The sequence below is a fragment of the Myxocyprinus asiaticus genome, chromosome 6 (genome assembly GCF_019703515.2).
Source record: "Myxocyprinus asiaticus isolate MX2 ecotype Aquarium Trade chromosome 6, UBuf_Myxa_2, whole genome shotgun sequence".
Classification (NCBI taxonomy): Eukaryota; Metazoa; Chordata; class Actinopteri; order Cypriniformes; family Catostomidae; genus Myxocyprinus; species Myxocyprinus asiaticus.
Window position 1 is genome coordinate 20,948,929 of NC_059349.1, and position 12,384 is coordinate 20,961,312.

The following is a 12,384-nucleotide window of genomic DNA, read 5'->3' on the forward strand; positions in this document are numbered from 1 at the left end:
TACCCCCTTAATTTTAGAGTTCAAGAACTTCAACAGCTGCAGTGTTAGGATTGAGATGTCTCATGTACTAGCACCCATGTTCTTTCAAGATTTTGCTCAGTCACATCTAGAGGGTAACCCCCTAGTTGTCAAAAGTCTCGCAAGAGCCACATGCATTATTTGTCATAAAGAAACACTACCCTGACCCTACTCCTAATCTTAGTAACTGCTAATGAAACTCATGTTGCACAAGGCAATTGGGGTGGTACCTTCTAGACAGACATTTTATTCTTCCTTTTCTGCAACAATCTTGAACATGTAATGGTAGACTTGTTTTTATATAAATATGCTGATCCAAAGCCTTTCCTCAAGGTGTTGCCTGTCAATTTTTAAATCTAGTGTATTATTCTTTAGCATTTCTACACAAATGTTGCACAAAACCCACTTAATGACTGCAATTTGTAAAGGAGATTGTGCTATTCATGTTACAAGTAGACATTTACATAGAATCACCAAAACAGGATTGCAAAAATTACTATTTGGAAATGGTCTCCCCCAAACACTTCACCCAATTGCTAAACAAAATCCCACCCCAAATTCACACCATGTCACAGTCTCAGAGCAACAGCGTTTACACTGGAGGAATAAACCAACAAATGGCTTATTTGTCTCAGCATATTAAGGGATGAGAAAGTGTTTCACAATTTAAGGTACATTCTGGCACACCCTAAAGGCTATAGATACATACTCAGGTTTCATTTACCCTTTTCAATCACCTTTATTCATCCTTTGATTCATTTACCTACAATTTTCAACCTTGCCCCAAAACATGACATTCACTTTACATACCCATAAACCTTGTATCAGTATGGAAATCCTCACTCTGGTTTTAATTAATAAAAAATAAAAAAAGTCAAACCATGTTCAAAAGCAATCAAATCCTTACAAAACTTTATTTGAAATTTACATTTGTATATAATTTAAAATCAAATTCCAGGGTTAAATAATTCAGAGTAGGAAAAAAGCAAAATTCATAAGTCACTTAAAAGTCCTTTGGGGATTTAGCTTCCAAAGTGGGTGTTCTTTTGGGAAACCCATTTAACCACCATGACTTGTGCTCAATTGATCATCTTTACAAATGTATTGAGCTCTTAATGCAGAAATAAAAAGGGACATCTCACAGCCCATTATAATTTAGTATAGCTTCTGTAATGCATGACTGAGGCCACCCAACAACCCAGCCGAGTTCCTTGGTTGTTGTGAATGGGATTTCCCAAATTTTTGGAGCCAAATTACAGTAAATCCTTGGGCGTCAACATTAAGATTTTAAAGTAATTTCCCCACTCAATCTATGCTGGTTGCACACCCACACACACAAAAAAAAACCCACACCATTGTATTTTATCTAATTTGTTGTTGAATTATGCTGCTAGAGGTCTTGGGTTTCTTGACAGGATCCTTCTCAAAACTCTTCCAAAGTCTGATGGTTTCATCAGCTGCTAAAGAAGCCACAGTGGAACCATCAGGACTGAGTGATAAGTTCAGAACTCTGTCTTCATGTCCTGAGAAAGAATACAATTGTTAAATTCTTCAAATCAATCATCATACAATTTGGTGTGATTGTAAATTCCACTTGAACAACTGACGACAAAAATAATCAAATGTACAGCTAATCACAAAACTTACCTTCAAGCTCCACAACTTTAGTGAGCGAGGGGTATTTCCAGATGATAACCTTGTCATTAGCAAAACCATGACCAGACACCAACTCCTTATAATTTGGTGCAAACACAAGAGATGATATCTGAAAGGAAGTGAGAAAGTTACCAAATTACTCTGCCTTTATGACAACATGAAATCACACAGAGGTTAAGCCTACCTGTGAACAAGTAGGTAAGGCACTGATACAGGAGCCACTATTGACATTCCAGATGCGAATATGACGGTCACTGGTACCCCCTCCTGATGCAAGGATGCTAGGTTGCCATGGGCACCATGCCAAAGCCTGTGGGGAGCAATAGAACCAAAATGCTATACCAAATAAACCCTTGTGCAAGATCCATTTTGGAAGGAATGTTCAACATCTGGCCAGTTAAGATCAAACCAAAAATTAAGTCACCTTGACAGCTCCTTGGTGTTCATTAAGAGCATGAATAGCTTGATTCTCTGTGCCCATCGTCATTGGCCAAATGAACACCATGTTGTCATTGCCACCACTAGCTAAATATTTCCCATCGGGGGACCAGGTAAGGCCACAGACTTCCTGGGTGTGTCCCCCGAAGGTGAATATGTGATGGTCTGCTACTCGAACATCATGCTGATGAATCAAACCAGATCTGGAGCCACTAAAAATGAAAACGAATGGAATAAAGGGTTTAACTCTTCCAAGAAATAGCACACTATACACAAGGTGATACTGGTCTTACCTAGATAAAACGTGATCATTCCAACTCAAGCAACTAACTCTTGCTGAATGGCCATCCATACTGCGAAGACGTTTTTGGTATTGCACATCCCACAACTACAAGAAAAGGCATGAACATGCATGTTGAACAAGCAAGATGGGTCTTATGATCTTAAATTGGCAACGCTCATGAATGTGCACCCAGAACCATATGTAGAATAAGCAGCTTTAGCTGCAAGACTGATCTAAATGGGAGTGTACATCACTGTAAACATTTATCAAAAATAATATCTTTAGAGTTTAGCAATTAGAGAAAATAAATTGAGTGCATATTTAAGTAAGAGTATGCAATGAATGCAACCATAGGAATAAACAAAACCACCATAAGATCAACAATTACCTCAACTTTACAATCACTCGTCCCAATTGCCAAGAAATTGCCATCTTTGCTCCAAGAGACAGAGCAGATGTAACTGTTTTCATCCTCCATTTTTTTCAATAAAACAATGTCCCCTGCAGCAGCATCCCACAAATACACGTCGCTGGAAAGGCCAACTGCCAACATGTTTTGCCGTCCCCAATCTATCAAGTTCAGATCTGAGGAAAAATTGACATTAAGAGGACAAATCTAACAAGTGTCTCTTTTAAATTGGACTGTTTTGAAAATCCATTAGCTTACAGAAATCATTTCTGATATCAGGGGCATCTAGAATCCGCTCTGGAACAGAGGAAATGTACCGGCTCTTCTTGGTTGAGACAGGTGTGGGCACTTGGCTGTAGAGAACCTTCAAGTTATTCTGATAACCTGTTTGAGATGGTACCGTTAGCTTGACACCTCTTAGTAGAGGGACATTCCAGCAAGATTTTTGTTATAAGTCAAAACAAACCAGTACAGCAGGTGTAGTATGAAGAGTTTAAAATGGGTAATTTATGTTAACATTAGAAAATGACAAACACAAAGACATAACTTAATATTGATTTGACAAGAAAAAAAAAAGAGAGCCATACCCTCAGGGGCGTTAAGTGGTTTTCCTCCCAAATGCAAGATCTTTGCTTCTTCAAGGTCATATCCATTTAGTGTCACAGACCAAGCTTTCTGATTTGCCTGTCAGCAGAGAAAGTCCGTTAAAATGACCAACAGAAAAAAAAAAAATAACTAACATGCACCACTGTAATCGACAGACAATATTTACTTTGTAAAAACTCTGAATTCAAATGCACAATGCAGAAATAAAAGCCACAATATGTATACTGAACAAAAATATAAAACACAACATGCAACAATTTCAAAGATTTTACTGAGTTAGTTCATTTAAGGAAATCAGTCAATTGAAGTAAATTCATTAGGCCCTAATCTAATCTAATCAACGTGTATGGAAAATTCTGGGATCTTTTATTTCAGCTCATGAAACATGGGACCAACACTTTACATGCTGCGTTTATATTTTTGTTCAGTGTAGAAGGGTTGGTACTCTTAAGATGTAATATTTCATTTTTATTCTCTCGTTTTCACGTTAATGCAGAAAAGAAAAAACAAGGCGTAACAAATGTGACCACTGTGAAAGCTGTACTTGCCTAGAGGCTGTGAGGGAAACCATTTGAAACGCTTTGAAAACCAGCAGACTTTGACTTCTGAGAAGTCGGTATAATATCCATTAATTCTGCATGCTAGATAGAAATCGCAATATGGCCTTGCGTGATTACTAAACATTAAAGTGTTAGTTCACCCAAAACACGAAAATTCTCTCATTTACTCACCCTCATGCCATCCCAGATTCTTCTGCAGAACACAAAAGACTGAGAAATCTCTCAGCTCTGTAGGTCCAAACAATAGAAGTGAATGGTAACCAGGGGTCTCTCGTATAAAGCCCTGCATAGGTTATCCTAAAAGTGTGCATACGCACAAGTCCGATTTTGTGTACGCATAAGTTGTACACCAGAATCTGCGCTAAGTTCACTTTATAAATCCCAGTTAGAAGAGTCATATATGCACATGATTAATTTCCCACCCAGTCTCCTCCCCGAAATATCCATATATGGAGTGTACAACGGCGGTTTTCACCATGCATAACCTTCTTTACATACAATTACCGTATGCATATCGCCATCCAGAAACGAGACTACAGAGTTTAACGGTATGAGAAACTATGAACATGGGAGAGAATACAGACTGTTCATGCTTCGTGCCCATAAGTTAGATGCTGGTGCTAAAAATTATTTAACCTTTGTCTTGTTTTTAGAGTAAAATATCTAGACATATTTTAAACAAGATTGTTAACCAGAGAAACATTAAGATATTAACTTGTAAATCTCATCTCTGGACAGTTTTTTTTTATTTTTTAATGTTGCAAGCATAAATCTATGCAATTTTGCTTCTCAGACAATGTTTTAAATGGTTTTTAAGGGTGTTTCATATAGAAGTTAAATATTTAATACTGGAACCAAAAATATTATGAAAGTGTGTGCAGTGTTAAACTATTGTCTGCCATCACTATATTACTAAAAGAGCTTTTTAAAAATTAAATGTGCAAACCTACCTTTTGTATTGTATTTGACTGGCTGCGCATCCACTACCAATATTTCCTTATTACAGCTTTCATTTGAGTGCCTTTTCAATTAGTTACATTAAATTAATATAGCGTAATATTAGCTGGGTAACTATTCATTTCGATTAGGGGTGCACCAATCGATTGCCACCGATCGAAATCAGACGATCTGATTGCCAAAGTTTGTGATCGGCCGATCGTGCCTAGAATCAGGGCCGATCTTTTTTGCAGCATGCAGGGAATCACACATACACTGCTACTCTAATGAATGAGCGTTTGCTCAGCCTTTGAAGCATGACAGAGTGACCTGAACTGGTGAATTGTTGGCAATTCTAAGCATTCACGAATTTAATTTCAGACATGCTTTTATTCACATGAATATGCAGGTTTGTTTTTAAAAATGTGTAAGAATTACACGTGCATGAATATTATTTTGCCCATTTAAGGTAGTAATTCTGACTTGCTGCATTGTGAGCACGACCAGAGAGGATAAAGACTGCAAACGGATATAAAAATAATTAAATAAACACGTGTATACAGATCTGAGCATACGTGATGAAACGCGAGTCGTGACAATCAGATGTTGAGCGATAGACTGTTTGATCGATCATGAGCACTTTCAGCTTCACTCCCTTCAATATGATCACTCATGATGTCAAACATGCATGCACTCCAAGTGCTCTCAATATCTCAGTCATCTCAGCCCTATTCTGTGAGGATCCCAATTTAAATCAGATTAATGTTGGTCACAATACCACTAATAACAGATATAACCATTTAACCTTCAATAACGACACCGCGTCTTCACGCATTTGCTTAATTAGTGATTTGTTACAAGATGCCAAAGATGGTAAACAAATCATAGATATGATTAGACCGTGTGGGGCATAAACATAACTGCAGCACATAACTTGCAAAAGTGTGGCAAAGGGCACTTTGGGGCGAGAGAAAAAAACCCTGTATTGGTCTCATTTTCTGATTGGTGCACCACTAATTTTGATTCAAGTGCAACTACATACTTTATTCTAAATGCTGTGTATTTAATGAAAAGCAGAATTTATAAATCAGTCTGTTCAGTTCATTACTTGTCCAGCTTGAGTCACCAATTCACACAGCAGTAAAAGAGTGAAGGGGTACATCTTGTATGGCGGTGATTGTGCGCACATTACACATCAAGTTTACCTTTTATAAAATCCCATCATGAGCTTGAGAAGTGGTGTACGCAACGTGTGTAAACATTTAAACATGAGGCCCCAGAACTCCAAAAAGGAGATAGAAGGCAGCATAAAACTAATCCATCAGACTCCAGTGGTTAAATGACAGCAGTCTCCTTGGCGATCATGATTTTAAGCTCCATTACATTTCCTATAGTGCCTGCAAATAATCAAGCTTAAAATAATGATTGTGCCTAGACTGCAATGGCAAGTTGTACAGTAAAAATTAGTTATTTTTGGGCCTGTTCGCACCCAAAACCAACTTCATAGCTTCAGAAAACATGGATTAAACCACTGGAGCCTTATGGATTACTTTTATGATGACTATCTCCTTTTTGAAGCTTGAAAGTGTTGGTCACCATTCACTTGCATTGTATGGACCTACAGAGTGGAGATATTTTTCTTAATCTTAGTTTGAGTTCAGCAGAAGTCATACACATATGGGATGGCATGAGGGCGAGTAAATGGTAACTGAAATTTGTGGTTAAACCAACCCTTAAAAAGGCTGAGTTTTTTTTTTTAAATCCCTTGTTTTCCCAATTTGTAATGCCCAATTCCCACTACTTAGTATGTCCTTGTAGTGGCGCCATACTCGCCTCAATCCGGGTGGCGGAGGACAAGTCTCAGTTGCCTCCGATTCGGAGACAGTCAATCCGCACATCTTTTCACGTGGCTCGCTGTGCATGGCACCATAGAGACTCCGCATGTGGAGGCTCATGCTACTTTCCGTGATCCACGCACAACTTACCATGCGCCACATTGAGAGCGAGAACCACTAATCGCGACCACGAGGAGGTTACCCCATGGGACTCTACCCTCCCTAGCAACCGGGCCAATTTGGTTGCTTAGGAGACCTGGCTGGAGTCACTCGGTACACCCTGGATTCGAACTTGCGACTCCAGATGTGGTAGTCGGCATCAATACTCGCCGAGATACCCAGGCCCCCTAAAAGGCCGTTTTAAAATATAGTCTGTATTAGGGCTGGGTGATGCAATGCCATTTATAAAAAATAAACTTGTAATTTTCTATATTTAGCCTATGTTCTACATCTAGATGATGTAATCAGGTATGTCTCCCTAAAAACACAAGCAGGTCGGCAAAGTCATGCACACAACTGGCTAACTGAATCACGGTCATGAAATCAACCGGTTAGGAAGTATAAGCAGGCAGCCCTGCTGTTAAGGAAACTGGCAATGAGGCTCAGGAACCACTAGCTAGCAATGCCCGTCTGAAGGGGGGAGACTACAAGGTTAGCATAGAATCACATAACGCAGCAGTCACATAGACATTCTATGGGCGGTACACTGGCGAGGAGACAAGAGGTTCTTTTTGAATTGATGTCTATGGAGGATATGCTTCCCAATGTGGATTAAACTGCTTTTGAGGAAACAGTTAATCACTTAATTAATTGACTGCCTGTCCACCAATTCTCAACATGTTTAATACAGACACACACACACAAAAAAAAAAAAAAAAGACAGCAGCTCTACCGGTCATTCCAGCCCGACGACCTCACAGTCTCGGTTCATATCTCTGTCTGCCTCTTCGAGATCTCGGTCTGAATATAGGAATGCCACCTACAGCTCAACCTTGCCAAGACGGAACTCCTGGTGATCCCTGCCAACCCATATGTTGGCCAAAACCTCTATTCATCTTTGTTCAACTACACTAACGCCAACCAGGTCAGCCTGGAACCTGGGAGTGGTGGTGGATGACCATCTTAAATTCACTTCCATAATCTCATTAACCGCTCGGTCTTGCAGATTCATGCTCTACAACATCAGGAAAATCAGACCTTTCCTGTCTGAATATGCTACATAGCTCCTGGTCTAAGCTCTGGTCATTTCATTGCTGGACTACTGTAATGCACTGTTGGCCGGTCTCCAAGCTAGCACAATTAATCCACTGCAGATGGTCCAGAATGCAGCAGCACATCTGGTCTTCAATCAGCCAAAGAGCACTCATGTCACCCCACTCTTGATTTCACTCCAAAGGCTTTGAATCTGGCCTTCAGGACAGCTAATGGAACAGCTCCCCCTTACTTCAATTCACTCCTCCAGGTCAATATTCCAACTCAATGACTGAGCGGCGCCTGGTGGTCCCGTTGCAAAGAGGCACAAAGTACATTTCACAAATATTCACTCTCTCTCTGGTCCTCTGTGGTGGAATAAGCTTCCAAACACCACACAATCTGCTGATACCATCTCAGCCTTCAAGAAAATGGTGAAAACACATCAGTTACTTGAGCACTTAATGGATTGGTTCACCCAAAAATGAAAATTGTCATTATTCACTTACCCTGAAGCCATCCCAGATGTGTATGATGGTCTCTCTTCAGCAGAACACAAATTAAGATTTTTTTAGAAGATAGAGCTCTGTCAGGTCCTTATTAAAGGAAGTACATGGGTGCCAGCACTTTGATGGTCCAAAAGCCACATTTAGGCAGCATAAGTAATTTATGCGACTCCAGTCGATCAATGAATGTCTTCTGAAGCAAATCGATAGGTTTATGTAAGGAAGTTTAGAAAGATAATTAAAACGTTTTTTAAACTTTAAATCGCCGCTTCCATCCAGGGCTCTGATGCAGTTTGAAATGGCCGAACTCTTGCATGACGTTCATTCTTCTGTTGTGAAGCACCGCTACCGAATTTTCATGTGAACTCACTGATGCGCTTGCGTCACGCAACAGCTACGTAATGCATCTGCTGCTGGCAGGAAGCGCTTTTAAAAGTTAATGTTTTAATGATTTTTTACACAGACGTATCAATTCGCTTCAGAAGATATTCATTGATCAACCGGAGTCGTGTGGATAACTTATGCTGCCCAAATAGGACTTTTGGACCGTCAAAATGCTGGTACCCATGTAATTTCTTTACAAGGACCTGACAGAGCTCTATCTTTTAAAAATCTTAATTTGTGTTCTACTGAAGAAAGACAGTCATAAACATCTGGGATGGCAACCGGATGAATGAGAGAATTTTAATTTTTGGGTGAACAATTCCTATAACCAACCAACACAATGCTCTTTTTGGGGGGGGGGGGGGGGGGGTTTCTTTTGCGCTAGCATCTTTACTACTCCAGCCACTGATAGAACTTGGCAGTGCAATACTGAAGATATTGTTGACTATGACAAATTACTGGTTTTGTTCCTCATTTGTACGTCGCTTTGGATAAAAGCATCTGCTAAATGACCAATGTAAACTATGTGTGAAGTTTACAACGATAATATTGCCGTTTTATAAGGGAAGTCATGGAGAATTTTGTGTCAGGCAGGTGCCAGTTATGGCTTTCCCCATTCATTTGTATTGTATCTGCAAAAGGTGACTTGCTGTCATGACACAGTTGTGGACCGTTACACGCTCTCCTATGGTAAAAGCACGGAGGTTGTTATCTCCATACAGAAGATCTCTGCCAGCTAGCCATCTTGCTAATTTAATATCGTTGTGTACTGAACAAGAAAGCACAGACAATGCAATGCAAATCCGACATCAACACCCATTTTGGTTTATGTACAGTTTAGCTAAACTTTTTTCGTGATCCAAAGCACTGTCACAGGGATGAAATTGTTTCTTCTTCTTGTGATGTTTAATGGCAGTTGGAAATGGAGCATTACCTTCACCTAATGAGCTGGAGTGTGGAGCATCGAAAGAAAGTCTTTCAGTGGAGTCAAATGTCTGCTGAAGATGATGAAATTAGCTAAATATAATCAAAGGAGGTCACACACCATTGTAGGATTAAATCCTAAATGGAGTATACTTTAGAAGGTAGCTTACCCTCTGGAGTTTATTTGTAAACAAGTTAGGTTTAATTCATTCTTGCAGCCTAACAAACATGTGGAATGCAATTCCAACCCCATTACTGGTATGAAACGTTTATCATGATAAATATCAAACGACATGGAGAAAAAAAGAAAAAAAAAAAAACGATTTTTTTGCCATATAGCCCAGCCCTAGTCTCAATTCAGCACTTCAGTCAGCAGAAGTACAAAATAACTTTCTCATCAATCATCATGCTATCATATTTAGTTATTTTTCATCTCTTTACTATCTTTTTTTCTATTTACCTTGTGGCACTCTTTAAAATTTTGACCTGTGTTCAACAGATCCAATCCATGCTCAATGGAAATTATTTGTTAGAACAGTTTAAAAAAACATAAATAATAAAAAAAAAATAAAAAAAAACACACACACCTTTGTAAATTATTAAAGCATAATTCCCAAATAAAACCATGATCTGATTACAAAATAAGGTGGCAAAATATCTGTATCAGCCAAAAAAAAAAAAACTTTATATCGGTGTATCTCTAATAATAATAATAATAATAATAATAATAATAATAATAATAATAATAATAGGTTCTTACTGCTGATGAGGATGAACCCTCCTCAACTGGCTCATTCTCTTTGGAAATAAGAAAACTTGCCACATCCAACTGTTTGTTATTTCTTGTGGGGATAAAACGATCTCCTCCTGCCTTAGAGGGTGTGTTTTGGGTCTTGCCACTCTTTCCTGTTAGGGGTCATGAAGATGCATTTAGTATGTAACAAATTAAACCAACTCGGACAGCTCCACATTGACTAGGATCTGCACATTTGTACACTGAAACGTGACTCGTACCTGGCGTTTTACTGGGTGTTTTAGAGAGGCTTACTGATCTATTTACACTCTTGTTGGGTGAGAGGGAGTTTGAGTTTGTGGAGTTGGATGTGCTGGCCTTCCTCTGCCACCTCGCCATAGGGGCGTTTGTGATTGGCATGTCCAGCCTTAGGACGTTGTGAATGTCATTCTCAAACCCAAATTGGGACATGGCTACTGTAGATGTAATCACTCTGGGGGGGAAAAAGAAGAGAAAAAAGAAAAGAGAGATAAAGATAAAGAGTATGGTCACATGGCGTCCCTTCTACCATGATGCAACATTTGAAATAATGTAACGGATTAAAAAAAACAATAACAACATCAAAAAAACCTACAACACAGTTTGCCATTAAATTAACCATTTACAAAAAAAATAAATAAAAAAAATGGAATGATAATGCAAGCATCAAAACCATATGCAGCTACTGTAACAGTTATATTTATCTTACCTTAAATCCCACAACTTTGTGCTTCCGATGTTCAATAAATCCGTCACCAATGATTAAGCGCTAGGATTTTATACAACTTGTATGAGTTTTTCGTGCTTGCACAAGCAAAGCCAACAATCTTCTCACCAGCTAAGCGTGCCTAACGGATGAACGCCAGTTTAAATGTCTGAAGCGCGCTTTCCTGATTGGTCAATTCAAAAAACAAAAGTTACCACGGCAGCCAGGCAGAATGCTGCACGCTGATTGGTGAATCGCATTTTGAGTACTTCCTGAAAGTATTACCAAAGTGGCTTTCAATGCAAGTCAATCCACTGGACGGCCATCTTTGGAACGCTCACGGGCATGCTTTCTATATGTAAACAAGCTACATAAAAGTACAGTACCTATCTTCTTGAATGGGTAAAAAACGAAATCTCCAAAACGGCTAGTCAAGATTAAAGTCAAAGAATAAAAACGCTATTTTTAAGGCTGTTTCAGCTAATGCGCGTTCTCGAGTTGATTGACAGGCAATGTATCTATCTAAAAGGTGATTGGCTCTTTTAACTGTAAGGCGGGACTTCCTTTCTACGTCCGCTGAACGTTGGCAGCCGTTGGGCGTTCGAATTTCTGTCCCTGCTAAATAGTTTCTGAATACGCCCCCCCCCCCGTCTGTCGTTGGTCAAACAGTCAGATAGTCCCGCCTCCAACTCACCCCATTGGTTGAGTAGCGTCATTGGGGCGGGTTTAAGCGGGTCTCTCAAACCAGAAGCTTGTTTATGAGGCTGCGCACAAAACAAGCAGTACAGGATACAAAAGTGGAAATGGATATATCATATAGTAGATCAGAAATCAAAGCAATAGTTAAAAAGGAAATGTATCAAAGATGGCAGCAGTATTGGGATACTGAAACTAAAGGAAGATATTTGTATTCAATACAGCCAAAAGTGGGGAAAGGAGGCATTCTGGCAGAAATAGAAGAGAGGATAAATAAGACAATGCAATTAATACCTAAGCATCCAGCAGGGCTTTGTGAATGGAATCAGTGAAACAGTAGAACATGTCATTATGCATTGTGGAAAATATACAGAGGAAAGAGTAATTCTAGTAGAGGAGATAAGGAACAAGATATTTCATTAAAGAATATTTTAAATCCGGATAGGAGGGAATATAATAACAGT

General features: G+C 39.2%; 2 protein-coding genes across 2 annotated transcripts in view; both read right to left on the reverse strand.

Moving 5' to 3' along the window:
- Positions 1–12,384, reverse strand: part of LOC127441882 (erythropoietin-like) — a 190,419-nt gene that overhangs the window by 88,879 nt on the left and 89,156 nt on the right. The gene's annotated exons all lie outside the window — the stretch shown is intronic.
- LOC127441876 (cell division cycle protein 20 homolog) lies at positions 914–11,742 on the reverse strand. The gene is made up of 11 exons (XM_051699405.1): positions 11,228–11,742; positions 10,761–10,972; positions 10,507–10,652; positions 3,392–3,488; positions 3,063–3,188; positions 2,784–2,980; positions 2,406–2,500; positions 2,099–2,324; positions 1,859–1,984; positions 1,666–1,783; positions 914–1,541 (listed from the first exon to the last, which is right to left on the reverse strand). Exons 2-11 carry the CDS (start codon positions 10,948–10,950, stop codon positions 1,381–1,383), a joined length of 1,482 nt encoding a protein of 493 aa, XP_051555365.1. The 5' UTR covers positions 10,951–10,972; positions 11,228–11,742; the 3' UTR covers positions 914–1,380.

Bases quoted from the DNA above. Each gene is read 5' to 3' on its own strand.
- LOC127441876 (XM_051699405.1), bottom strand. From the start codon at position 10,950: ATGTCCCAATTTGGGTTTGAGAATGACATTCACAACGTCCTAAGGCTG. The intron at 10,653-10,760 runs GTACGAGTCACG...GACCCCTAACAG, and splicing joins AACACCCAGTAAAACGCCAG to GAAAGAGTGGCAAGACCCAA. The intron at 2,501-2,783 runs GTAATTGTTGAT...CTTTTCTTGTAG, and splicing joins CGAGTGATTGTAAAGTTGAG to TTGTGGGATGTGCAATACCA.